The sequence below is a fragment of the Mesoplodon bidens genome, assembly GCF_964165515.1.
Source record: "Mesoplodon bidens genome assembly, chromosome: 10".
NCBI classification, from domain to species: Eukaryota; Metazoa; Chordata; class Mammalia; order Artiodactyla; family Ziphiidae; genus Mesoplodon; species Mesoplodon bidens.
In genome coordinates, this window is record NC_138172.1 from 82,723,873 (window position 1) to 82,749,407 (window position 25,535).

The 25,535-nt window shown below is 52.6% G+C and overlaps 5 protein-coding genes across 7 annotated transcripts; 2 read left to right on the forward strand and 3 right to left on the reverse strand.

Annotated features, from left to right (window-relative positions):
• The first annotated feature begins 763 nt into the window (after positions 1-763).
• NCR3 (natural cytotoxicity triggering receptor 3) lies at positions 764-2,912 on the forward strand. Its single transcript, XM_081246897.1, has 4 exons — positions 764-832; positions 2,045-2,389; positions 2,560-2,667; positions 2,799-2,912. The coding sequence occupies exons 1-4, from the start codon at positions 790-792 to the stop codon at positions 2,843-2,845; spliced, it is 543 nt and encodes a 180-aa protein (XP_081103023.1). The 5' UTR covers positions 764-789; the 3' UTR covers positions 2,846-2,912.
• Positions 2,913-3,361: 449 nt separating this feature from the next.
• Positions 3,362-10,972, reverse strand: LST1 (leukocyte specific transcript 1). 2 transcript variants are annotated; one of them, XM_081247655.1, is made up of 4 exons: positions 10,661-10,972; positions 4,470-4,568; positions 4,117-4,139; positions 3,362-3,586 (listed from the first exon to the last, which is right to left on the reverse strand). In XM_081247655.1, the coding sequence occupies exons 1-4, from the start codon at positions 10,704-10,706 to the stop codon at positions 3,437-3,439; spliced, it is 318 nt and encodes a 105-aa protein (XP_081103781.1). In that variant the 5' UTR covers positions 10,707-10,972; the 3' UTR covers positions 3,362-3,436. The 2 variants fall into 2 exon arrangements, with proteins under 2 accessions (XP_081103781.1, XP_081103782.1); XM_081247656.1 differs by lacking the exon at positions 10,661-10,972 and adding an exon at positions 4,965-5,085.
• LTB (lymphotoxin beta) lies at positions 8,771-11,608 on the forward strand. 2 transcript variants are annotated; one of them, XM_081247653.1, is made up of 4 exons: positions 8,771-9,823; positions 10,239-10,290; positions 10,488-10,562; positions 10,981-11,608. In XM_081247653.1, the coding sequence occupies exons 1-4, from the start codon at positions 9,662-9,664 to the stop codon at positions 11,433-11,435; spliced, it is 744 nt and encodes a 247-aa protein (XP_081103779.1). In that variant the 5' UTR covers positions 8,771-9,661; the 3' UTR covers positions 11,436-11,608. The 2 variants fall into 2 exon arrangements, with proteins under 2 accessions (XP_081103779.1, XP_081103780.1); XM_081247654.1 differs by lacking the exon at positions 10,239-10,290 and having other exon boundaries at positions 10,981-11,139.
• Positions 11,609-14,199: 2,591 nt separating this feature from the next.
• Positions 14,200-16,001, reverse strand: TNF (tumor necrosis factor; the record flags this gene model as incomplete). Its single annotated transcript, XM_081246199.1, has 4 exons — positions 15,815-16,001; positions 15,186-15,231; positions 14,949-14,996; positions 14,200-14,621 (listed from the first exon to the last, which is right to left on the reverse strand). Exons 1-4 carry the CDS (start codon positions 15,998-16,000, stop codon positions 14,200-14,202), a joined length of 702 nt encoding a protein of 233 aa, XP_081102325.1. The 5' UTR covers position 16,001.
• Positions 16,002-17,769: 1,768 nt separating this feature from the next.
• Positions 17,770-18,992, reverse strand: LTA (lymphotoxin alpha). The gene is made up of 3 exons (XM_081246225.1): positions 18,890-18,992; positions 18,699-18,804; positions 17,770-18,485 (listed from the first exon to the last, which is right to left on the reverse strand). The coding sequence occupies exons 1-3, from the start codon at positions 18,986-18,988 to the stop codon at positions 18,073-18,075; spliced, it is 618 nt and encodes a 205-aa protein (XP_081102351.1). The 5' UTR covers positions 18,989-18,992; the 3' UTR covers positions 17,770-18,072.
• Positions 18,993-25,535: the final 6,543 nt, after the last annotated feature.

The following is a 25,535-nucleotide window of genomic DNA, read 5'->3' on the forward strand; positions in this document are numbered from 1 at the left end:
AATTGACCAGTGGGTGATAAATCTGTTCAGAACACACCTGGCAAAGCAGACCTCTGCAAGAGGTGTATTCCTTTAATGGGGATCTGAATGTGAATGCATCCAAACTTCCCCATCAGCGGCACTCACTCTGCCCATCCACCCAAGACAACACATCCAAAGTGAAACGGGGTGATCGCTATGAAAATGCAGCTTCCAGACAAAGTCCCTGGCAACTCCCTGTCGCCACCACCAATCAGCTGACTTCTGCTAATCCTCTCATTTATAGAATTCCTAGAGCAGCCCTGAGGGAGGGCCGGACTCGAAGGAAGAGAATGGATGGGGTGGACCTGGGTGCTACTGAGCCAAGGGGAGGGGAAGTAGGTTAGCTCTGAGCCCAGAAAGGCTCTTGGAGGCTAATTCTTGGTAAAGGGTTGGTCTTCTTGAACCTCAAAAGACAGGGGAACCACATCCTGGTCTCACCCGTCCACCCACCCACCCTAGCATTACTGGCCATCTAAGCCCCACCCTCCCCCTCAAACACTTAGGCAACATGCCCACACGCTGCCCCCACCTCCTAGCGACCCAGATATCACCGTCAGCAGCATCCTCTTTCCTCAGGGAGGCATGCATCTGATGCCCGAGACCCTACGGAGTTGAGGTCCTTTGTAAGTGATGTGTGAGTCCTGTGTGTCACAGGAAGCTCCCCACCCCCAACCAGTGACCAAAGTCCTGGTCAAAACTAGTGGGACGTTTTCCTCCACCCAGACCTCACTGCTCATGTCCCCCTCGTCAACAGGAACACCCTTCGACATGGCCCGGATGCTGTTGCTCATCTTCATCATGGTCCATCCAGGTGACAGGGGTTTCTCCCAGGACCCTGAGGGGTGTGGGGCTGGGAGGATGGAGGATGGGGGAGGCTGGACATAGATGTCCCGGGGGAGCAGACTGGGTGGGGGCTGAAAGCAGGGGGTCCCTCCATAAAGCTGATACCCAGTGGGCTTCCCCAGTTCTCAGTTCCCTCCATGTCACCCGCTGGGAAGGTCATTCCCCAGCTTCCATCCCAGAACTCTTCCTTCCCAGCCACGTTCCTAACAAGATAAAGTTTAAAGAACCAGTAAAAAAGGGCTTGAAGGAAGGAAGGGCTTGAAGGAAGGGGTCAAATCTTTTTAAGGGGTCAGTTTTAATTCGATGAGTTTAATAAACTTATTAAACAAGGCTTATTATCTAGGGTCTAGATATAATTAGGAGTTTAGGAGATCTAATTAAATCTGTTAAGTTTCTTAATGAAACTGATTTTAATTGTCAGACATATTCATTAACTAAATGCAGTGTGGATTCCAGACCAGCATCAGCATCAGCGGGGACGTAGGGCAAATTCTCAGGGCCCACTCCAGACCCACTGAATAAAAAATTCTGGGAGTGGGGCCTGGGAATCTGTTTTAACAAGCACTCCAGGTGATTCCAGCGTGCTCTCAAGTTTGAGAATCACTGAAATAGAAGAATGATTGGTAAATTTCATTAACTAGAGAATTTAATCAAGAATTTTAATAATTGGTTTAATTCATCACTTTAGATAAGTTAAATAGGGATCCCAAGCAATTATAGCCATGTCTTCACCTGGAGATTTAATTAGTTAATGCTCTTTAACAAAAAAAAAAAGTGGCAAGGATGGTATGCTACAAAATGCTATTAGTACTAAGATAATACCTGGAATAATATAATTAATGATATTAGTTAACTAGGCAGCCACATTCATGAATGAGCTTCACTTTCACTGTGACAAGTTAAATTTCAGCAAAATGTTACTAGTGAATGGAACTGGAGAATGATGGGAGAGGGTGAATGTGAGAGCTGGTATGGGAAAGAATTTGAAAAACAATTTAATAAGCAATGTTAAGAAATTAGATTGATAAAGAGGAAAGGCTTAATGAGACATCTACAGTGCTCGTCCCTCTGGGCCCTCTGTGGGTGGGGTACAGCAGGGATAGTCTACTGCAAGCTCTCTTGTCTTTTCTCTTTGGAGTAATTGGGGAGGTGTTTATCTGGGTCTTCTCTCTGCCCCCAGGATCCTGTGCTCTCTGGGTGTCCCAGCCCCCTGAGATCCGTACCCAGGAAGGCACCCCTGCCTTCCTGCCCTGTTCCTTCAATGCCAGCCAAGGGAAATTGGCCATTGGTTCTGTCACGTGGTACCAGGACAAAGTGGCCCCAGGGAAGGAGGTGAGGAATGAGACCGCAGAGTTCAGGGGCCGCCTGGCGCCTCTTGCCTCTTCCCGTTTCCTCTGTGACCACCAGGCTGAGCTGCACATCTGGGACACCCGAGCCCGTGACGCCGGAGTCTACGTGTGCAGGGTGGAGGTGCTGGGCCTGGGTGTCGGAACAGGGAATGGGACTCTGCTGGTGGTGGAGAAAGGTGAGGTGCTGGGAAGCTGTGCCTCCTTGGCCGGAGGCCCCACTCTCCCTGGTAGTCGAGTCGAGAGTCCTTCCCTGAGGCCCACTGTCGTCCCTAAGCCTGTGCACGCTGCTTCCCAGGGCTTTCTTTCCTAAGCCCTTCTCCCCCTCCCCATCCCCGCCCACATGCAGGACCTCCTCAGCTAGCTGCCGGCACAGTCTTCCTCCTTCGGGCTGGGTTCTATGCCTTCAGCTTTCTCTCAGTGGCCATGGGCAGCACCATCTATTACCAGGGCAAATGTGAGTAGTGGAGCCGGGACAATGGGCCCAGAGATGGGAGGGGCACTGAGAGGGCTGGAGCAGGTGGAGACAGAGACCAAGAAGAGAAGGAGGGCTGCAGCACTGAGCTACTCCTGTGGCCTCTCCACCAGGCCACTGTCACATGGGAACACACTGCCGCTCCTTGGATGGCCTCTGATGAGTGATTTCAGACCTCAGTGATCCCAAGTTCTTCAAGAGACCCCCCAATAAATCCCTCTCTGCCCCACCATTAGCTCCTTTTGTGTATTTCCTGCTCCATCTCTAGATGGCCCAATGTGCCCTGTTCTGGGTTCTCCCACCTCTTACTCTCCCTTCTACCAAGTCTGGTCTGGAAAGGTCCAAGGAGGGAGCTTCCCAGGACTGTGCCTAGAGTCCCCTCCCACCATCATCCTGAGACTCAACACACCTCCTTCTCCCGCCCAGGAGGCTAAGGCCCTTTGTCCTGAGAAAAGTGGAATATCAGACATGATTAGTTCTACTTCTCAGTGGCCCACACACAAATGCTCTTTTCTGGCCTTCAGGGGAGCTTGGGTCCCTAAACACTCATCTTCACCCAGTGGATCCCTGGTGGGTAAGACTGGGTAGGAGGGTAAGTTGCTTAGGTCTTGATGGTGGCCCTGTTGAGCTGGGGTTTGAGGTGGATGGAGAAGCCTGAGACACAGAGAGTGGCGAGACCATGGCCTTTACTGGGTGAACCACAGGATGGCCCTGACCACCCGCCTGGGTTGGACGAGGCGTCTGGGGGTGCTCAGGTGGGTTTGTTCTTGGCAATGCAGGCGTAGTCCGTGCTGGGGTCCTCCTTGCTGCCTTCCCTTTCTTGGTCGCTGAGGTCAGGTCCCTCCCGTTCAGGCAGCCTCAGCAGGGACGCATAGTGGAGCTCCTGTTGCGAGAGCTGGGCCTGGGGCTGGGACGGAGGGTGCTGACAGGAGGTCCCCAGGAGCCTCCCTCCCCTGACGCTGCCCTCTGAGTTCTTGCTGCTCCCCCGCCCCACTTTCTTACCTCATTGCCTCTATTTGCACGCTCTCTCTCCCTCTCTGTCTCTCTCTGTCTCTCTCTCTTGTCCTTTTCTCTTTGTGTCTCTCTTACTCTCTCACTCTCCCCCTCTATCACTCTTAATCTCCTTCTCTTACTTTTTCTCTGGATTTCTCTCATTCTCCCTGTGTCTCTCTCATTCTCTCTCTGATTTTTGCCTCTCACTTTTGTCTCTATCTCCCTCATTTCTTCCTCTCTCTCCTTCTGTCTTATTTTTCTCTCCATCTCTACCCCTTTCCTTTCCTCTCTTCTTCTCATCCCTTATTTCCCTCTTTCTGCTTCTCTCTTACTTCCTCTGTCTCTCTGTCTCTCCTGCTCATTTCTCCTTCTTCTCCTGCCCCCCGACCTCAGCCCCCGCTTGTTGCCCCATCACGCACTTCCCTGCCCCAGACTCACCCAGCTCCTCTCCAGCCTCCTCACTGGAAGAAAAGAAGAAGCTCGGCTCGGCCCTTGCCTCCCTTGTGCCACCTCCAGCCCTCCTTGCCCACTCTCCCCACCCCCAGCAGGTGTTTCCTCACTTGCCAACCTCCCTGTGGTTCCCGCAGCCAAAAGGCAAGGTCTCTCTCTTTGGACGCTCTCCCCTCCCCTCTCCCCACCGACTTCTGCCCCCTTCCTCAGGCAGGAGGGGCGAGTCAGGGTTGATGGGGGTGTCTGGGAGCACAGGAGGAAAGGGTGTGTGGGGGACGGCACAGGGTGTTGCCCGGGGGTGAGGGGCGAGGGGGTACGAGGGAGGTGAGGGTGGGGCTCACCTTTCCCACGGAGCCGACACAGGCAGACGGACAGAACGACCACAGAGAGGAACAGGAGCACCCCCAGCCCTAGGCCCCCAAATAGGTAAGGGCATATCTCTGCAGGGAAAAGGGGTGAGTGTCAGTGGGCCCATTTCTCTCTGCAGCTTACCCCGTCCTCCTCGTTGGTCGGGGATCTCAGCTCCTTTCTCCAACAGTTTTAGAGGCAGAAAACCATTCTCTCAGAGGTTCTTCACCCCAGACTGTGTTCCCTCACCTCCTCCCAGAGGTCGCCATGCCTCATCAGTTACCTCGCTCGTCCCGGACACCACTCGCCCCTCAGAAACCTCCCACCACCATTGCTGCCCTCTCTGGGCCTCCCCATGAAGCCCCTTGTCCGCTGCACTGGCTGGCCCCGAGAGACCCTGGCCACCTACCCACAACCCGCGCATACACCGCTTTTTATCGACTGTTCCCTGTGCACCACAACCCTCCCTGGGCGGAGAGTTACCTTACCTTTTATCTCACAAGCTTTCATTAGGTTGGGGACTGAAGACTAGCCTGCAGGTTGGGAAACCTAACGCTGCTCTTCCAGGCTAAATGACCTGGGGTGAATCACGTGCCCCAAGTTCCTCATCTGTAAGGTCTGGGGCCTCTGTTACAACTGTTTCCCGGGCTGAGGAGCCTTAGCTATGTGCCAACCCTGAACTGGGCTCTTTCTATTTGTCACTGCTAATCCCCATAACAATGTAGGGTATTATGGTGCCCATTTCCTTGGTGAAGGACCTGAGACTCGAGGCTGGACTCCGACAAGGACGTCCAGCCCAGAAGTGGCAGAGCTGGGGTTCAAGGCCAGCTCTGTCCAGCTCCAGAGCCCACTCTGGTTCTCCGACCCTAGGCTGACCAACTGGTTCATAGGGGCCTCTCCAGCACTGGATAGTTCTAGTTTCTGGTGAGGGGGCTGAGGCAGGACCTGGGGTCCGGAGGGTGCGTGGGGACTGGTGGGAAAATAGGGAAGGTGGTGTCCAGTGTCACCTGGCACCTACGGCCGCTCTCTCAGCCCCAGAGCAACTTAGGAAAGGGGGGCTCCGCTTGGCTGGTGTGGAGAGCCGCTTCCCTTGGGCAGATACTGCGGGGGCTGAAGTGGGGCATGGAGGAGCGTCTGGGGCCCATAACTTCCCCTCAGGCACTTCCTGCCCTACAACCACTGGTTCCTGTTTGAGGGCAAAGAGGGGGCCGCTGACTTCATCCAGAGCCAGATGCAGTGACCAGGGTGTGGAAACTGAGACCATCCTGGGTTCAAGAGGAAGGCTGGGACGTGGCGGGTGGCAGGTGCGGAGCAGAAGCACAGGTGGAGAGGAGGGCCTGCGTGGCCATGACGGATAGTGGCGGCAGAAGTGGATTGTTTAAATTTCTTTGGGGAGCGGAGACAGAGGCCAGAGAGAGGATTCCCCCAGGGCCCAGGGAACCTCAAAGCCATATTCTCCCTTCCTTCATCTTAGACTCACCTCACTCTGGGGGTGACTGTCCCCTCCCTGGGTTTCCTTCATGAGGGCTCCCTCTCTCGCCCAGCTTACCTAGAGTCTGTGGCCTGCGGGTGGACAGACTTCTGACTGACCAGAGCTGCCTGGGGGAAGTGTTGCCACCTCAGACATTCCTGTCCCTCCTCTGGTTTAACTTCTCCCCCAGCCTAGGTGCCTCCCTAGCATTGTTAGGAGAGGAAGTTAGGCTTTGAGGGTTAGGGTTACAACATCTTTTCCTTTCAGGCTTCTAGAACTATAATTCAGCCTGTGATCCCTGTCAGCTCCAGCCATCCTATTGATCCTGCAAGTCGTCAGTGATCATCTCCCTTCTAGGTGCCTTTCCTGATTCACTTTTCCCAATTACACTGTGTCACTGAGAGCTCATGATCCTGGTATGTGTGGACACACACTCCAGTTCCCAAGGAAGACTGGGAGTTCTGGTGGATTTGGGTAACTCTCCTGCTATTCTGGGGCTGTATCTAACAGGGCACTTGGCTGACTGATTAACAAACAGGAGAGTCAGAGACAGCCAGACTAGATCGACATGAGCACTGCTGATAGATCTAGGACAGAAAGTTGATGACAAGTTGGTGTTGGGAAAAGAGGTGTGGGCAATCCATGTGGCCTTCCTGCAGCAAGCAGCATTCTGATATTGAGCACAAAAGTAAGGGTGGTAGTCCAAGGACCTAGATGGAGGCCTCATAGTGGCACTGTGATTGAGAGGGAGATGAATGCTGGAGGATGGCACACCTAGTCCTTGAGGAGGGTGAAGACTTGGGAGCTCATGGAAGCAAGGACTGAAGAGGAGATCTGGTGCCTGGACCCATAAGCATTTGCATTTCCTTCTCCAGATTCAGAAATTTTCTGCTACTTCCTTCCCTTCCCCCATCCACAGTGTTCCCATGCAGGACAGTAGGAAAATATTGTTTCAAAATGTTTTATTAGGGCTTCCCTGGTGGCGCAGTGGTTGAGAGTCCGCCTGCTGATGCAGGGGACGCGGGTTCGTGCCCCAGTCCGAGAAGATCCCACATGTGGCGGAGCGGCTGGGCCTGTGAGCCATGGCCGCTGAGCCTGCGCGTCCGGAGCCTGTGCTCCACAACGGGAGAGGCCACAACAGTGAGAGGCCCGCGTACCGCAAAAAAAAAAAAAAAAAAGTTTTATTATTAAAACATTCAAACATAGAAAAAAATTGAAAGAACTGTACAGTGAACCTATCCCTACCACCTAGATTCTACAATTAATATTCTTCTATATATTTGTTTTATCACATATCTATCAATCCATCTCATTTTTTGATACCTTTCAAAGTTGCAAACATCAGTACATTTTACCTCTAAACCGTTTACCATGCTTATCATTGACTCAAGTTCAGTATTTGTTTCCCTATTCTTTTTTGGGGGGAGTGAGGAAGGTAAGATTTACATACCCTGAAATGGACAAATCTGAAGTCAGTACTCAGGTTTTTTTGTTTTGTTTTGTTTTGTTTTTGCGATACGCGGGCCTCTCACTGTTGTGGCCTCTCCCGTTGCAGAGCACAGGCTCCAGACGTGCAGGCTCAGCGGCCATGGCTCACGGGCCCAGCCGCTCCGTGGCATGTGGGATCCTCCCGGACCGGGGCACGAACCTGTGTCCCCTGCATCGGCAGGCGGACTCTCAACCACTGTGCCACCAGGGAAGCCCAGTACTCAGTTTTTAAACTGTCTTTTGGTTAAGGGTATGGAGCCAGACTGCCTGGGTTCAAATCCTGTCTCTGCTACTACTGTGTGACCTTCCACAAGTTCTTTAACTTCTCTGTGCCTCAGTTTCCTCTTAGAGTTTTTTTTTGGGTTTTTTAAATAAAATTATTTATTTTACTTATTTATTTTTGGCTGCGTTGAGTCTCCATTGCTGTGCGCGGGCTTTCTCTGGTTGCGGCGAGTGGGGGCTACTCTTCATTGCGGTGCGCCGGCTTCTCAATGCGGTGGCTTCTCTTGTTGCGGAGCCCGTGATTCTTAACCACTGCGCCATCAGGGAAGTCCCCCTCTTAAGAGTTTTTTATCAGGATTAAAAGCATTATTACAGGACTTCCCTGGAGGTCCAGTGGTTAAGAATCCACGCTTCCACTGCAGGGGGCACGGGTTTGATCCCTGGTTGGGGAACTAAGATACCGCATGCCGCGCCGTGTGGCCAAAAAGAAAGGAAGGAAGGAAGGAAGGAAGAAAAGAAAGAAAGAAAGAAAGAAAGAAAGAAAGAAAGAAAGAAAGAAAGAAAGAAAGAAAGAAAGAAAGAAGGAAGGAAGGAAAGAAAGAAAAAGGAAGGAGGAAAGAAAGAGCATTATTATATATAAAGTGTGTAGATTAGTGGCAGGCACATACCAAATGCTACCTGGATATTAGCTATGTTGTCACTGTTATTATTATTACCTGAACACACAGAGATATCAAGAAGGGGAAATGATCTGGGACCACCTCCAACTTTCTTGACCTGGTTTTTCCTCCCGTCAACTCCTACTGCTCTGCCGACTATACCATTCATTTGGTCCTTACTGCTTTGTTTTGCTTACTCATTCATCCTTTTGTCCTTTCTTCACTTTACACTTAGTCAGCATCTACTAAATGGATGGAGCTCATTCTAGACTGTGAAGCTCTTTGGGGATGGATGCCTCATCGCTCTCCTGTCTACAGTGTGTGTAGCAAGGGAGGTAATGCTCTATTTCCATCCCTCCTCAGTGAGTTAATAGTCAGTGGTGAGGCTGAGGCCCCCTTCAGCTGCCATCACCGTGGACTGGCTTAACGCTGCCTTTCTCACCTAGCTCTGGGGGCTTGGAGGGCACAAGGGAATGGGAGGAGGAGGTCAGTCCAGTGTGGGGACAGGTTCTTCTTTGGAACCTAGACATCCATCCCTGAAGATTCTAGTTCTCGTCCTCCTATTCCAGCCCTTGACCTCAGGGATATGGATGCAGCCCTCCCTCTAGCACCCACCTCTGGGGTGCAGAAGAATGCAGACCAGGGACTTCCCTGGTGGCACAGTGGTTAAGAATCCAACTCCCAATGCAGGGGACACGGGTTCGATTCCTGGTCCGGGAAGATCCCACATGCCGCGGAGCAACTAAGCCTGTGTGCCACAACTACTGAGCCTGCGTTCTAGAGCCTGTGAGCCCGCGTGCCACAGCTACTGAAGCCCGCGTGCCTAGATCCCGTGCTCCGCAACAAGAGAAGCCACTGCAATGAGAAGCCCGCGCACCGCAACAAAGAGTAGCCCCTGCTCGCTGCAACTAGAGAAAGCCCGCGTGCAGCAACGATGACCCAGTGCAGCCAAAATAAATAAATAAATAAATAACTTAATTTAAAAAAAAAGAAGAATGCAGACCACACTAGCAGTCTGGAGTTCTGGGTTCTCACTGTAGCTGCCTGACTTTCTGCAAGCTAGCTTCCCTCTCTGGGCCTCAGTTTTCCTTCCCACTGAGTCAGAAGATCTCTAAGGCCCCCTCCAGCTCTACCCTGAAAGCCTGTCTCTTCACCCCGACTCCCTCCCCAGTTCAGAGAACCCAGGCATCCAGCTGCCCCACCCTAGCTCTGGGTAAACAGGAAGCAGGGTGAGGGGAGCAGGGGTGTTCGGAAAGTCCCAGCCAGGTGTGTGGGTCTACAGGGAGGGGGTGGCCCCACCCCTGAGGTATGAAAGCCCCCCTGCCCTGGCTCTGGCTCAGTCTCAATGGGGGCACTGGGGCTGGAGTGCCGGGGTAGGCGGCCCCAGGGGAAGGGATGCCTCCTGCTGGCTGTCGCAGGAGCCACTTCCCTGGTGACCCTTCTGCTGGCTGTGCCTATCACTGTTCTGGCTGTGCTGGCCTTGGTGCCCCAGGAGCAGGGAGGACTGGTGAGTGGCTGCCACATATCCTCCAAGGGCCGTATATTGCTGATGCTCCCTCACCTCTGGCTATGCCTCTTGCCTCATCCTGCTCGGCTGGCTTGGCTGTCCCCCAGTGGGGATGTCTTCTCTGTCTCTTTGCTGGTCCTCTTTCCACGTTCCTGTGATGCTGCTGTGCCCTGGTGTCACCAAGCCCCTTTCTGGTTGTCTGTATGTCTCTTCTCCTCTTCCCAAGACATGCGTGGGCCTCTGTCTCTCTGCCCAAGTACAGATGCCTTGCTTGCTCTCCATTCCAGGGAGGTGTGTTTTGAGGGCTGGTGGGAGAAACCCCAAGTCTGGAGCTTGCATCTATGTTGGGAGTGGGAGGGGTGGGGTTGGCATCAGCTAAGACTGAACTCTGGGCCCTGTGACCCCACCCACTCAGGTAACAGGGACTGCTGACCCAGGCACCCAAGCACAGGCCCATCAGCGATTTGGTAAGAGCCGACCATCTCCCCCTCCCCTGCTTCTGCCCCTCAGGGACTCCCAGCTCCCATCCATCTGCATCCCCAGATACTCTCTTCCTCCAGGAATCCAGGTGCCCCATCCCTGGGCCCTGGCACCTTGTCCTCTCAAGGTGACTACACGTGGGTGGCCGCCCTGCCCCCAACCGTGGACTCTTCGCCCCTTCCAGAGTCCGGGGAGCTGCCGGTGGAGGAGGAGGCAGAAACAGATCTCAGCCCCAGGCTCCCGGCTGCCCACCTCATTGGTAAGGATCTCATAGACCTGAAGAGTCCAAGAGTGCCAGTTCTGCTCGCCCACAGTTAGAGTCCCTTTGCTCTGTTACTACCGCGCTGGGTTGCCCACCTGCTTCACCGCTGCTATAGTACGCACTCTTCTGCTCGTCCAGCATTCTAGCTTCTCGCTTTCCCCTCCGCCGGAGGAGGCAAAACCCGGCCTGGATCTCCCCACCACAGCGCTCCTACCGCACACCCAGGTGCCCTCAGTCCCAACTCGTACTCATTGCAGAGGGAGCACCATCACCCCGCTCCCCCAGCCCGGCTGGACTCCTGCAGTGGGTTAAAAGCCCCAGCTGTCCCTCATGCCCACCCTCCCAGAAGTCCCGGGCCTGGATCACTCCTTTCAGGATCGGATTTCCGAGAACCAACTGGCCCGTTTCTCCGCAGGCGCTTGGACCACGGGGCAGGGGCTAGGCTGGGAGGCGAAGAAAGAAGAGGCGTTTCTGAGGAGCGGGACGCAGTTCTCGGGCGCCGAGGGGCTGGCCCTCCCGCAGGACGGCCTCTATTACCTCTACTGTCACGTCGGCTACCGGGGCCGGGCGCCCCCTCCCGGCGGGGACCCCCTGGACCGCTCGGTCACGCTGCTCAGTCGGCTGTACCGGGCGGGGGGCGCCTATGGATCCGGGAGTCCCGAGTTGCTGCTCGAGGGCGCGGAGACCGTGAGCCCGGTCTTGGACCCCGCCCGGAGGCACGAGTACGGGCCCCTCTGGTACACGAGCGTGGGGTTCGGTGGCCTGGTGCAGCTCCGGAGGGGCGAGAGGGTTTACGTCAATATCAGTCACCCCGATATGGTGGACTACAGGAGAGGAAAGACCTTCTTTGGGGTGGTGATGGTGGGGTGAGGGCTACGCACGTCCCTAAAACGACCACTGCAATGTGGGAGTATGTGAACGAATCGGCCTAGATATTGGGGACCCAGACACCAGGGACCCCATGGCCGTGGCGAAAATGTAGAAGACTGTTTGGAAACTGATTTTGAGCCTGGTGAAAATAAAGAATGTAAAGCTTTAGTGCTTCCGGTACAGATGCTGAGATGCTAACGTGTCTTCGTTCAGGGTGGGTACACAAATGTTGGTTACATAGTCTCTGTATTTTTCTGGTTGCTTGAGACAATTCACAACACCTGGCATGGCCTCTGTTCCCTGGGCTGGGGATCTGTGGGTCCCACCCACCCCTGCCTCTGAATGGCCTTGCCCCAGCATTAGCCCATTTGGAGGGTAGAAGGAAAGGGCTCCGCACAAACCCCAAATCATCTCCAAGCATCCTGATTCTCAAGGCCACATGGTCCCCGCAGACTCAACACTGCACTCTTGTCTCTTGGGTCCCTCCTGGTAGTGATAGGGGTCATTACCGGGGAAGGCAAGCACCACTCAGAAAGGCCCAGCCAGCAGAGTAAGCCCCAATAGGGCTGATAATGAAGCACTGAGGGGACAGCGTTTCTGCCCTGCTAGGTGCCTGAAGGCCCTGTTAGCCACAGTCGACTCTTCTCCAGGGGAAGACCCGCAGCTCGGGGAGCGGGGGAGTGGGGGTGGGGACCGGGGCGTGAAGGCAGGAGGCTGAAGGAGTTGGGAGGGTGGTTGAGAAGGAGAGATGGGGTGGGGATAGTGCCCGAGGACACCAGGGAGAACCTGGGGAGGAGGGGGAGGAGGAAAAACTGATGTCACCTGGCCCGGTCCAGGGTGGGATGGAAGGTCCTCACCCCTCAGTCACACTTCAGATCCCCTTTCCATAAGTGGGCAAGTGTTGGGGCCCCAGAGTGAGTAACAGCAGCCCCCTCACTCCATGACCAACTTTCAGCCCCGAGCTGGAGGAGGCCGAGGAGGATCCAAGGCTCTGTCTAGGTTACGCTAGCGGGTCACCCCACCTCTGCGGCACACCGCACAGTTTTCCCCCTGCCTGGCAACCCTAGCAGGAAGGAAAGCCCAACTTCAGAGCCCAGTGAGGGCTGCCACTCTCTGAGTCTTCATTTCTGACTCCATATTTGTCTTTGACTCTGTGTGCAGAAGAGCCTTCCCAGAGGGGAGGAATGCATTTCTCTTTCCACTTCACCCACCTCCCATCCCTCTCCTCATCATTCGCCAAGAAAATCAGGGAGACCAAGCTGGCATGGGGGGTGGGTCCTTCACCTACATCCTATTCCTTGTTTTTTATTTTCTTCTTCCTCTTCAATTCCATCCACTGAGAGATGGAAGCGGTTGGAAGACTGGGGGCTGGGAAAAGGGAGAAAGCCAGAATTCACCGAGCGCTCCGCTAGGCGCTCTGTTGTGAAGAGTTTAGGTTTTCTGTTCTCACGTGGCCCCGTGTGCGGTGGGCATTCCTACTTCTCTTTGATAGACGAGGTTCAGTGACTGGTTCAGGTTGCACAGTTAGGACTGGACTGGCAGGGGGAGGGGCATGGGGCGGGATCAGGTGGTTTGGAGCCCAGGTGCCTGACTGCCTGGAAGTCCCTTGGCTGTGATTCAGGTACCTGAGAATTTGGCCGCTCCCCAGGTCTTTCTTTCTCTCAGGCCACAACAGCCGGAAATCTCATCTGAGCTGTGGGACTTCCCCCACTTGGATAGGAATTCCCAGAATTGGAAATTCCCATGCCCTGAGGGAGAGCTAATTAAGTTCAGGTTCCTTTCTTGGGGGAGAGGCATATTCAGCTGGGCCTTGTTTTATGTAGGGTCTCCTGAGCCCCAGCAGTCCAAGGAGTGAGGTGCAGGGATCTTAAGCCCTGTGGAGAAAGAACTTCAGGGAGCCACGTCTCACCCCCAAGGAGAGGCCAGTGAAGAATTAATTCCCAGAAAGGGGCCATATTTCTTTTCTAAGCACACTTTATTTCTCGCCACTGACCAGTAGGGCGGTTACAGACACGACTCCCCTGGGGAGCAGAGGTTCAGTGATGTAGCGACAAGTCAGTCACCAAATCAGCATTATTTAGGCAACCTGATCAGATAAATATTTTTTAAAAACATAAGCAAAAGGAGGCACAGAGGCCAGGAGGCAGGGTGGGAACGACCTACAGTTCAGCTCCGTTTTCACAGAAAACACATCTGAGACAAGGCAGCCTCTACATTGGGTCTCCCAGGACACCTTGACCTCCTGAATAAATACATTCATTAGTAAATAAATAAATAATAAATAAATAATAAATAATCAAAAGTGCAAACATAAATAGAGGGAGCTGGCCCCGTTGGGGTGCGGCTGGGCTCCCCATCTCAGGGAAGTCTGGAAACATTGGAAGAAAGGGAGGCCTGAAGTCCACTCATGTCAAGTTCTGGGTGAGATCTTCTCAAGGAATGTTCTGAAGTGTTCCAGTCAGAACCCAAGGTCCCCTGGCCCACACATTCTGGGTGTCCCAGGTTGCATGCAAGAATCCAAACGCGAGGACCCCAGTGAGTTCCAGAAGACCCAGTTCCAACTCTTGGTGGTGGTCAGTGCCCCATTGTCCAGGCCACACTTCCCTGCATCCCTGATTTCTAAGTGTTGTTGTTGTTTAACGTTTTAAGCTTGGAGCCCAGCCTTGAGTCTCTAATTCTCTTTCTAAACCAGAAGGGGATGAGGGGGTCTGAAGGAGTAAATAATAAAGTAATTGAGGTGGGAGAGGATGGATGTTCTGTCCCCTCACAGGGCAATGATCCCAAAGTAGACCTGCCCAGACTCAGCAAAGTCCAGATAGTCGGGCAGGTTGATCTCAGCACTGAGTCGATCACCCTTCTCCAGCTGGAAGACCCCTCCCTGGTAGATGGGCTCATACCAGGGCTTGGCCTCAGCCCCCTCCGGCGTCTCCCTCTGGCAAGGGCTCTTGATGGCAGAGAGGAGGTTGACCTTGGTCTGGTAGGAGACAGCGATGCGGCTGATGGTGTGGGTGAGGAACAAGTGGGTGGAAGGGCAGCCTTGGCCCCTGAACAGGACCTGGGAGTAGATGAGGTACAGCCCGTCTGTCGGCACCACCAGCTGGTTGTCTTTCAGCTTCACGCTGTTGGCCAGGAGGGTGTTGGCATATGTGTTCAGCCACTGGAGCTGCCCCTGAGCACTGAGGTTGGCTGGAGGGAGGGAGAAAAAGAGGGAGGGGTGAGTCATTGTGACCCTGTCAGTTCCACTCTCCACATCCTGGCCCTCAAGTTCTGCCCACCCCCCCCACATCCGGTTCCTGTCCCCTCTGTCTGTCTTCCCACATCCCATCTGGCCATGAGGTTCTGAGTATCCCCTTCAAGTTCTAAGTATCCTCCACCCTCCCCTTGAGCTCAGTGAGTCCTTCTCACCCTGTCTCCAAGGTCTGTCTAACCTCAGCCTGGCCTCAGCTGCCAAATCCTACCCCTCCCCATCCCATATGCTTCTTCATCCCCCAGACACATCCTCAGAACTCTTACCTACAACATGGGCTACGGGCTTGTTACTTGAGGTTTTAGAAGACGATCCTGAAGAGGAAAGAGGAAAGAAGAAGGTGAGAGACAATTAAGCTTCCCAGAAAATATCCCACTACTTTGACCTCCTTTCCTCCTCCCCCCAAACCCAAACTCTAAATTTCCCCTACTGCTTCCATCCCAGGACTAACCCCTATGCACACCCAAGCCCAGAATTAGGAGAGAGGTTTTGGAGACACTTACTGAGTGTCTGAGCCAGAGGGCTGATGAAGGAGTAGCCAGTTGGGAACTGTTGGGAGAAGAAGGAGGATTAGTATCAAAGCAAGTAACCCCTGAAGGAGAAACAGCCGGCTGCTTCTCTAGCTTGTACTCTCTGCACTGATGTGTCTCATTTTCTCTCCCCATTCATCCATGTTTTTCATTCATCCATCCATTTAACAGCTCATTCATTGAGTTCCTTCCGTGTGCCAGACACCCTTAGCTTCATCTTTCCTATCTCTCTTTCATACCTGCTGTATCTCCTTCTGTCTCACCATCTTTATCCAGATGATTTGTTTTCTTCCCCATCTTTCTACCCATACCCCTTATCTGTCTACACATCTCTCTTTATATCTGAATCCCTGCTTACTCATTCATTCATTCGACAAATATTTAGAGAGCATCGCCCATGTGCCAGGCACCCTATTTCTCCATCCTTCCTTCTCTTCCCCCATCTCTCTCCACGTCTCCTTCTGCCTCCCCATCTTTCTCCACTGTTTTCCTCCCCAAGCCTCCCAATCAGCACACCTCTTTTCCCCACCCCATATCTCACCCTTTTTCTCTCCCATTTCTCTCTGGGTGAGAGAATGAGCCAAGGCTGGCCAGGGACTCACCTCTTCCCTCTGGGGGCCGATTACCCCGAACTGCAGCAGGCAGAAGAGCGTGGTGGCTCCTGCGACCAGGAAGAAGGAGAAGAGGCTGAGACACAGGCACTTTCTGGAACCCTGGGGGCCTCCTGCCTTCTTGGAGAGAGCCTCCTCTGCCAGCTCCACATCCCGGATCATGCTTTCAGTGCTCATGGTGTCTTTTTCTGAAGGGCTCACGTCCAGCTGGGAGACGGTAGAGCCCTGTGGCAGGGTGTGTTAGAGGGAGCAAGTCGTCTGGCTGCCTGTCGGGGTGGGGCTGTGTGGTCTGGGAGGTTATTTCCAGGGGGGTCTGGAGTTGCTTGTCTCTCTCCTGGCTGGTCCCCTGGTGTCCTCGCTCTGGGAGCTTCTGCTGGCTGGGTGTGCAAACAGCTGCATTTATACGCTCTGGGGTGAGAGGAGGGCGGGGAAAGGCTCTCATTCAACCAGCGGAAAACTTCCTTGGTGGAGAAACCCATGAGCTCATCTGGAGGAAGCGGTAGCGGGTCCTACACCTTCTGTCTCGGTTTCTTCTCCATCACGGGGGCGGGGGTTTGGAAAGTTGGGGACACCCAGGCATCAAGGATACTTCCTACCCTACCCACCCGGATTCTGAGGGGGGCTCCCTGGGCCAGTTACTGCTGTAGATGTAGGACCCTGGAGGCTGGACCCCATTTCCCCTCTGCCCCCCAGTTCCCATTGTTTCCATTTCTTTGGGGGATGAGTTCTGTGGCCTATTTCCTTCTGATTTCCAGAGCCGACTCAGGTAGTGGTAGAACTAGAAATGGGAGGGGCTTCAGAAAGCTGAGTCCTTAATGGAGAGAAAACTTGGGGGAAGCTGTGCTGGGTCCTGAGACGTGTGTTTGGGTCCCTGGGGGCAAGAGGAGCTGGAGGAAGGGAAGCTTGAGGCTCTGCAAGGGCTGGGGGAGGATGGCAGGGACAAGCCTGGGACAGCCCCTGAGGAGTGAAAGAGACACTGGGAATTCACGAACCTCACCACGGCAGGCCTTCTCCTTTCACTCTGACCGGGGACTCACCAAAACTCTGGTGCTGGTTTCAGTCTTGGCTTCCAAGGGCATGTGATGCCCCAATTTTTGCACAAAGACCCCACCCTTCAGAGTCCCTGTGTGTGGCCATGTATCTGCAAAGAGCTCCCTGCTCCCTCCAGTTTCCTGGAGACAGCCCTGGCCCTCAGAGCCCCTGCACGTGACCACGTCTCCTGAAATGTCCCCTGTGTTTTCCAGTCCCCCAGCCTTGGAGGCTCTCCCACTCCTCGGGGCCCTGGCATGGCCACGTCTTCCAGGAGGCCTCATGCTCCTCCTCCACAGTCCCAAACAAACACCCTCCAGTGTGGTCACTGCTCCTCAGAAGCCTCCTGTAACCCCCATTCCTCAGGGGTTCCCTGACCTCCACTCCTCCAGACTTTGGACCTGCATCTTTCCTTTGTCTTCTCAGCTTATTCTCTGGTCTCCTCCCACCCCTGTGAGGCCACCATATTTCACCAGAGCCCCTTAGGCCTCTCTGTATATGCCCACAGCTCCTGTCCCTCTGATTCCTGTCCTCCCTCCATTCCTTAGAGACATCTGGGGAATTCTCCCCTCCCAGACAGACAGATACAGGCAGACAGCATTTCAGAGAAAAGAGGTTTATTGGGCTTCATCAAGGGTCAGACATCTCCTCGTGGGGTGTCCAGTCAAGCACTGGCTGGCTCTTAAGAGCCTTTCACTTCCTTCCAGAGCCCCTTGGTCCCTCAGACCCACTCTTTTTCTCTCTTGCTCGGTCACCCTTGTGCCCACGCCCTCCCACTCTTCGTCTCTTGGGTGTATTATCTCTTTCTTCTGCCGTCCCCCTTCTCTCCATCCTCCATAAATAAATAATTTAAATTGTTTTCCCTTCATAAATAACCCCCCTCCCTGCCCCCAGTCATCCACCCAAGCTCCCTCATGTGTCAGCTCCCCTTCCATGTCCAGGGCAAGGCCCCCTAGACGGGCAGGGCAGAGGAAGGGCTCTGGGTGGGCATTTCCAGGCAGGCTTGAAGTCCTCAGCCGAGCATCCGGGGTGGTTCAGGAAGGTGTGGTCCCCTGGGGTGCCTAGAGTTCCTTCTTTGGAAGCTCCAGGTGCTGAGAACGGGGGAAGACTTGAGACTGATGGAATGGTCAAAGGAGAGGTGTGGTGACCCCTGAAGTGGTCAGAATGGAGGCAAAATGGGGAGAAGGCCTTGAAACCAAATTTTTTCTTTCTGGATTTTTCTATAGAGCGAAGGCTCCAAAGAAGACACTACTGGGGCTGAGGAGCAGGTGGGAGATGCCATCTGTGTGAGTGGATAGCTGGTCTCCCCGGGTGAGCAGGAACACAGCCCCCTGGTACACCGAGCGCACCCAAGGTCCCTGTGGCCCTGGGCACACGGACTTCTGAGCGCTGAGGAGAGGCACGTGGAATGGGTACTGGGAGGAGAAGAGCTGGACCTCGTGGGCCAGGTAGAGAGGGGTGGGGGTGGCCTTGGGGAAGCAGCCTTCCCCAGAGAAGACCACCTGGGAGTAGACAAAGTAGAGGCCACTGGTGGGGACCAGGAGGGAATTGTTGCTCAGAGAGAAGCCGTGGCGGAGGAAGGCACGATCTGTGTTTGCTCTCCAGCGCAGGGAGTCCTGGGTGCTGGGGTCTCCTAGGAAGAGCCAGAGGGGATGGCGGTCAAGGGCCTGGGGGTTAGAGGTCTCAATCCCTGAGGAAGCAGGTGCTGGACTGAGTTCCTGGGGGATGGTTGGGAGGACAGAAGGGAGTAGGAGTGGGGGTGAGCTGGAGGGGATGCTTGGGTCCCTGAAGGGGGATGGGAGGAGGGCTGGGGGCTACATGTCTAGGAGGGCAGGTGAATGTTTACCAACAAGGTGAGCAGCAGGCTTGAAGGTGCCTCGGGTGAAGTGATTCGGGGGGTGCTGATGGGCAGGCTGCGCAGTTGAGGGTGGGAGGCCAACACCAGAGAGCCCCTAGGGGAGAACAGAGTCAGAGAGGTCCTCAGGCCCAGGGTCAGGCCAGGCTGCCCACACAGTCCCCATTGCCTTGCCGCCTCACCTGGGCCTCAGGCGGCAGGGCCAGCAGCAGTCCCAGAAGGAGGAGGAGTAGGGGGGTGCTGCACACCCTCAGGAGGTAGAGACGTCCAGGTGGTGTCATGGGGAGAACCTGCAGGGAGAGAGACAGTGAGTGGGGCGGGGCGCGATGCGGAAGACGGGCCTCCTGCCCGTGGAGACAGCCACCCTGAGAGACGGGCAACAGACAGAGAAGGGGACAAGTTGCAGTCAGGGAAACCCCAGGTGAGCAGGGGGAGAGAGAGAGAGAGGAACAGAGATGAGAAGGGAACAGAGAGGGATGAGAATGTGTGACACAGACAGAGAGAAAGAGATTGACAGATAAAGAGTCAGAGAGAGGGGAACAAACCAAAACCAAACCCACCAAGGCCCAGGCCCAGGCCCAAGCAGGAGGTGCAAGAGGGGCTGAGGCCCAGGCGGAGGGACTGAACGTCCCGGGGAGAGGAGTCCACCGCCAGGGAAGCCCAAGGAGATGGGGTGGGAGAGTCTCACCTGCTGTGCGGGGCCCCTTGGCCGGGACGCCTGGGTCCCTTTATAGAGGAAGCGGCAGTGGCAGCGTGGCAGGCGGCGGGCGGGTTCTAGGCCGGGGCTGGGGCCCGGGGAAGCCCCCAGGGCTTAGAAGATGCTGCTGTTTCAGTCGAAGGCAGGAAAGGCTGAGGCTTAGGAGAGAACCGCAGGCTGGGGGCTCAGACGACTGAGTTCTGGGAAAGGGAGTGGGGTCAGGGGAACTGTGGGCTGGGAGGGCCAGGGAGCGGGGGTCAGGCTTAGGAGTTCCAGAGAAGGGACAGTAAGTTCAGAGGAGGAGGAGAAGGGGAGCAGCTGGGGCGTGGGCTGGAGGCCCGGTTCCCTGAAGAGCAATTATGTATAACACCTCTGCACCCTTGGCTGATTACAGGCTTCTCTCTGTGCACATTTCTTCCTCTTGTACCCCTGTCCTTGTCCCAAAGACTCAAGTCACACTTGTTCCAGTGTGTGTATTTTCCAGTTTTTCTGGCAGGTTTCATATCAAGAAGTTCCATTATATACCCTCCTGCCTGGTACATCCTGGTTTATGCCTGTTGTCCTGGTAGAAATATTCATGGACCCCCTTTTACTCTCAAAAGTGTTCTGGTTTGGAAGATCCAGCTCACGTTGAGCCATGAACTCACGTATGATGAGATCTTGTCTCACTGCTGAAGGATGCCCTCCACCTCATCCCAACCTCAGGTGGGCTCCACAGATCAGAGTTATATAACCCCAAACAAACACATTCCAGGATCAAGGAATGTGGCAATTGCTAAAGTTCTCTACAGAGGATGCTTCAGAATTCCACACAGGTGGAGCTTAAGGGTGGTGACCTAGGGCAGGGTGGGGACAGCAAAGGGACTTCTCTTGCAGCTGCACTTGTAAAGCCAATACACTGTTGTAAAATCATTAAGGATTTCCCTCTTCTATTGATGTAGAACTCAGGTACAGTGAGGTGCACTTCTCCTAAGTGGACAGCCTGATGAACTTCTCCATCTGTTTATAGCCATGTAGCCACCATCCAGTTCAACATAGTTTTAGGTCCCCAGAAGGTTCTCTCGTGCCCCCTCCCAGTTAATACCTTCCAAATATAACCAACCACTTTCTGACCTCTACAATTATAGATTAGTTCTTCCAGCTTTTGAGCCTCATATACATGAAATCACACAGACTCTACTCATCTGTGTTTGGCTTCTTTCTCTCGACGTTATGTATGTAAGATTCATGTATATTGTTGTGTGTATCAGTGATTTTTATTTCATTGTGATGTGATGTTGTGTGAATATACTCTAATTTACTTATCTATTTCTCTGTTAATGGACATTTGGTTCATTTCTAGTTTTTGGCTAGCATGAAAAACGTTGACATGAACGTTCTTGAACATGAGCGAGTTTTCGCTTAGCTTGCAGGTTGCAGGTTAAAAAAAAAAGCAAGGTTTCTAAAGATGATTTTAGTCACATTTCATGAGATTGAGAAAATAACAATTGGCCCCCTCAAATATTATTATTACTCTTACTAGCTTGTTATGCTTTCATTTGGAGGTTTTTGGAGGGGCTGGGGCTGAGGATGGTGGTGATGGAAACTAAAGCCCTCCCTCTGTTGCACTGGGCAGAAAGTTCCTGAGGTGTCTTGGTGTCCTGTGGCACATAAGTGATATTCAGGGTGTGCATCAGCTAGTTCTCCTGTTTTCCTCCCTGCTACTTGAGGCCCTGCAACTTTGCCTTTCATGCCTTCCTAGTCTAACCTATTACTTCTTTTCATTCCATCTCTTTGGGTTTTTTTGGCTGTGCCTTGTGGCTTGCAGGATCTTAGTTCCCTGGCCAGGGATTGAACCTGGGCCACGGCAGTGAAAGTGCGGTGTCCTAACCACTGGACCACCAGGGAATACCTTCATTCCATCTCTTTAGCTTTCTCTCTATTTCACAAACATTTATTGAGCGTCTGCACAAGGCATTGAGTAAACAGATGTGAAAAACAGTCCCCTGACCTCTGGGAGCTCAAAGACTAGTGTGGGTTCCGTGACAGTGGGCTTATGGCAGCCCACAGTAAAGCCATCAAACTTGGCCTGGGGGAGAGGTGAGTCAGGCATTAGTATCAAGGCAAAGATGGTGAAGGGCATTCCTGATAGAGGGAATAGAAGGTGCAAAGACTGGAGGTAAAAGAGAGTATGAAGTGCACTAACCTGTGCAAGTGAGTACACATAAAAGGAACAGAGATGAGGCTTGGGAGGTAAGCTGAGACCACATCCTGAGGGGTTTAAAACCAAGAAAAGAGGTTTGGATTTCATTGTAATTGTGATGGAGAGCTACCAAAATTTTTGAGTGAGAGAGGGACCCACCAAGATTGGTATATTTAAAACATGAGTCTGGGCTTCCCTGGTGGTGCAGTGGTTGAGAGTCCACCTGCCAATGCAGGGGACACGGCTTCTTGCCCCGGTCCGGGAAGATCCCACATACCGCGGAGCGGCTGGGCCCGTGAGCCATGGCCGCTGAGCCTGCGCTCCGCAACGGGAGAGGCCACAACAGTGAGAGGCCCGCGTACCGCACAAAAAACCAAAAAAAAAAAAAAAAAAAAACCCATGAGTCTGGATGCTACATGAAGAATGAATTGAGGAATGGGAGTTGGGGTCTGGAGGGGAAACCAGAAGTGTGGAGACCAGTTAGGGGGGTTTTGCAACAACTCAGCAAGGAGGTGACAAGAGCCTGCATTTACATCGAGGCAGTGGCAGGAGAATGAACAGGAGGAGAGTTCCTGGGCACAATCTACAGGGCTTGGTGGCTGACCAGAGGGGACGGTGGAAGAAGGGTAGCCAGAGGTGCCTCTTTTAAATACCTTGGCCTCTATCTTGGCTTCATCTTGTTTCTTTTAACCTCACTGTGTCTTGTGCCACTGTTGGCCTCCCCCTTGGTCCCTGCTCCTTTCCTTTCCTCTGTGTCCCTCTTCCTCTGGAGTCTCTTTTTCTTCCTGCTCTCTCTTTCTGCCTCTCCAATGGTAGGAGCCCATGGACTAGGAGAACTCGGCTATATTAAAATGTAAAATGGTGTTGCAATGAACGGTGAGAAATAGAGAGAAATGGAGAAACTTCGGTCAGAGAGAAAGACTGGGGCATTGAAGGAAAAAAAGGGGAAGGTGAGGACAAGTGATGGGGAGACATGAGAGACAGAGAGGAAGGAAGGGTGAGAACTGGGCCGAAGCTCTGTGTCACAGGCATGTGCGATGTGCTGAAGGATGCTACTTGAGATAGGCCAATCTTGGTTTCAATCTCAGTTTTGGAGGTTGTGTGAAATTGTCTCTTTCTTGAGGAGGCCAGCAGTTGGTTTGGGGCTTTCCCTGAGTGGGAGGGGTGATGACTGGAGTCTTGTGCTCCAAACCGAGGGATATACAGTTTCTACAGTGGTCTCTGTGGAGAAACTAGTGAAATCTCTGAGCCCTCCAAATAAGGCTGAAATGACAATAGCCTCAAACTTGAACCTAGCCTCAAAACCTAAAGTGGGATTACATAGCAACTTTGATCCTAACCCATATTTAACCTCAACCCAAATCACAACTCAAACTCAACCCTAACCTCAAATCTAAACATCTCAACAAATGAACCCCCAAATAAACTTATCCTCTAAACTAACCCAGCCCTGTTTCTAGAGCTACTCTTGGAATTAACTCATCCCCATTCCTAACCCTATAGTTAAACCTGACTCTAAATGTAAGTTCAATTTGAACCACAAACCTAACGTTGAGCTTTATCCTGCTTTTCCCCATTATTCATCCATGCCTCCACTTAACAAGTCTTTATTGGGAGCTTACTATGTGCTGGGCACTGTTCCAGGCAGTAGGGATACAGTGGCAAACAAGTCAGATGAGGTACCTGCACTTGTGGAGCTTCCACTCTAGTGAGGCAGAAAAGAAATACACTGAAGAAGAAGGCGTAAGCAGGGCTATGAGGAAATAAGATAGGGCCATGTGATAAGAGTGGCAGGGAACTACTTTAGACACAGTGGTCAGGAAAGTCCTTTCTGAGTAAATGGCATTTTAAGCTGAGACCCAAATGACAAGAGTGGCCAAGTGAAGGTCTTAGGGAGAAGCATTCCATGTAAAGGGAACAGCTACTGTGAAGGCCGGAAGGTGGAAATGAGCTGTGGGTGTTGAGGAACAGAAAGAAGGCCAGCGTGGCTGGAGCAGAGAGAGTGGGAGAGAGGTGGGAGATGAGGTCAGAGAGCAGGGGCAGGGGCCCGATCATGCAGGGACCTGCAAAGATGGGTAAAGCACCTGAATTTTACTCAACCATGGGAAGCTCTGGAGGGTGTCAGGGTGTGCACATGTTGCGTGGGAGTGGGGGGAGGAGGGAGGGAGGTCTGAGGTAGAGGTGATTGGATTTACATTTTTAAAAGATCATTGTGGCTCCTGTGTTTAGACTGGACTGTAGTGGGTAACACTGCAAGCAGGGACACCAGTTAGGAGGCAACTGCAGTAATCCTGGGGAGAAGATGGTGGCCACCACGAAGATGGAGAGAAGTAGACAAATTTGGGATATGTTGGGATATATTTCATGGGTAGAATTGACAAGACCAGATGATGGATTGGATGGATGGTGGTGGGGTGGAAGATGGGGAGACTGGGAGAGAAGCAGGATTCTGATGGGATGGGAGAACCAGAAGTTCAATTTTGGATTTAAGTTTAAACCTATTGGACAGACATCCAAGTCTTGGATAACATTCAAGCCTTGCCAAGAAATGTCACTTGGCAGTCGTATATATGAGTCTAGATTTCAGAGGCAATGTGAGAACTAGAGAGTCAACAATGGGAACTGTTGGCACGAAGAAAGCCATGGAATTGGAAGAGATACCTTACCTTAAGCATCCCCCTAAGATTCCTTCAAAGTGTTTGTTTTCCCTCAGGATAAATGCAGTGTATCTCCAATCCTAAATTCCAGAAGCAGCAGCCTCTTGCTTCCGGAAGCAAAATCCTCCAGACTTAGTTTCCTTCTGAACTCTCACTGGGATTTAACCTCCCTGGATCCGATTCCCTACCCAACAAAGGATGTTTCTACCAATCCATTTCACAGTATTTTATGGAATTCCTCAAATCCTCTATTTCACTTTTGAAAGCAACTTCCTCTGGTACTTTGAAACCTGGCTTTTCCCTAATGATGTTCCTTCTGTCTTTGGTGAAGGCTGCTCTTTCTTCCACACCCATCACTAGGAGCAGGGGGGCAGAGGAGAGGCCACTGTTCTCCTCTCCCCCGCCTGCTTCATTGATAACCTCCTCCTCTCTTGAAGTCCATGCCTTTTGCATTTTCCACGTTCTTCTGCTCTTCACAGCACAATCTTCTCCACCAACATCTCTATCATGTGCTTAACAATTTGTATATCTAGATAAGTTTTTCTTCATCTCTCATTCCCTTCCTGATATTCTATCAAGAAAATCTTGAAAAACTTGATTTGGGTAAACTCAATGGTCTCATTCTTGGCTCTTTCTCCTAGGCTGCCAAGCATTGCAGGAGAGTCATGTCCTCATAAGAGGCCTACTACTAACCCTGCCCATCTAACCTCAGAAAGCCCTCAGTGTTCCCTAATCTTTGTTGATTCCCTGGCTCTTCCCCTGCAGGTGATGTTCTAAATCTCCACGCCTCCTGACCTCTTTACTCTCAGTTGGTGAGGCTATCATCTTTTTATTGAACTTAAGGCCATCCAAGGTGGATCTCTTTACTTCTTTCTTTTCCCTTCACTTTCCTTTTTCCTTTCTCCTTGATTCAGAGAAGGACTCTTTCTCCTGTCCAAGGCTGATTCTTTGTACTCCTTCCCACTTCCCCATGTTTACCATACTTTTTTCCTGCCTTTCTTTTGTCTTCAGTATTTTTCTCTTTTCATGCGCCTTCATTTTACATACTCAACTTTATTTCTTGAAACTACAAAACCTTCCCTGGACTTTCTCCCTTAAATGTCCATCCACCTCTCACTCTCCTTTTCTGTGTGATGTCTCAAGAGACTAGCCCCTTAACTAACCACTTTTTCGGGAACTGGTAAAATTTTCCTCACTGTAAAATTTGTGGGTTGAGCTACAGATGATACTGTTACCTTCAGTATTCACCATTCTATGCCTTTGTACCCACCACCTCCTTTTCCTCACCTCCC

Coding starts and splice junctions, on each gene's coding strand:
- NCR3 (XM_081246897.1), top strand. CDS start 790: ATGGCCCGGATGCTGTTGCTCATCTTCATCATGGTCCATCCAG. Junction 833..2,044: donor CTTCATCATGGTCCATCCAG/GTGACAGGGGTT, acceptor CTCTGCCCCCAG/GATCCTGTGCTCTCTGGGTG. Junction 2,668..2,798: donor CATCTATTACCAGGGCAAAT/GTGAGTAGTGGA, acceptor CCTCTCCACCAG/GCCACTGTCACATGGGAACA.
- LTB (XM_081247653.1), top strand. CDS start 9,662: ATGGGGGCACTGGGGCTGGAGTGCCGGGGTAGGCGGCCCCAGGGGAAG. Junction 10,291..10,487: donor ACAGGCCCATCAGCGATTTG/GTAAGAGCCGAC, acceptor CGCCCCTTCCAG/AGTCCGGGGAGCTGCCGGTG. Junction 10,563..10,980: donor CCCGGCTGCCCACCTCATTG/GTAAGGATCTCA, acceptor GTTTCTCCGCAG/GCGCTTGGACCACGGGGCAG.
- LST1 (XM_081247655.1), bottom strand. CDS start 10,706: ATGCTGGACGAGCAGAAGAGTGCGTACTATAGCAGCGGTGAAGCAG. Junction 4,569..10,660: donor CTATAGCAGCGGTGAAGCAG/GTGGGCAACCCA, acceptor TTTTCCCTGCAG/AGATATGCCCTTACCTATTT. Junction 3,587..4,116: donor GGAGGCTGGAGAGGAGCTGG/GTGAGTCTGGGG, acceptor TCCCAGCCCCAG/GCCCAGCTCTCGCAACAGGA.
- LTA (XM_081246225.1), bottom strand. CDS start 18,988: ATGACACCACCTGGACGTCTCTACCTCCTGAGGGTGTGCAGCACCCCC. Junction 18,805..18,889: donor CCCTGCCGCCTGAGGCCCAG/GTGAGGCGGCAA, acceptor GTTCTCCCCTAG/GGGCTCTCTGGTGTTGGCCT. Junction 18,486..18,698: donor GCCTGCTGCTCACCTTGTTG/GTAAACATTCAC, acceptor GGCTCTTCCTAG/GAGACCCCAGCACCCAGGAC.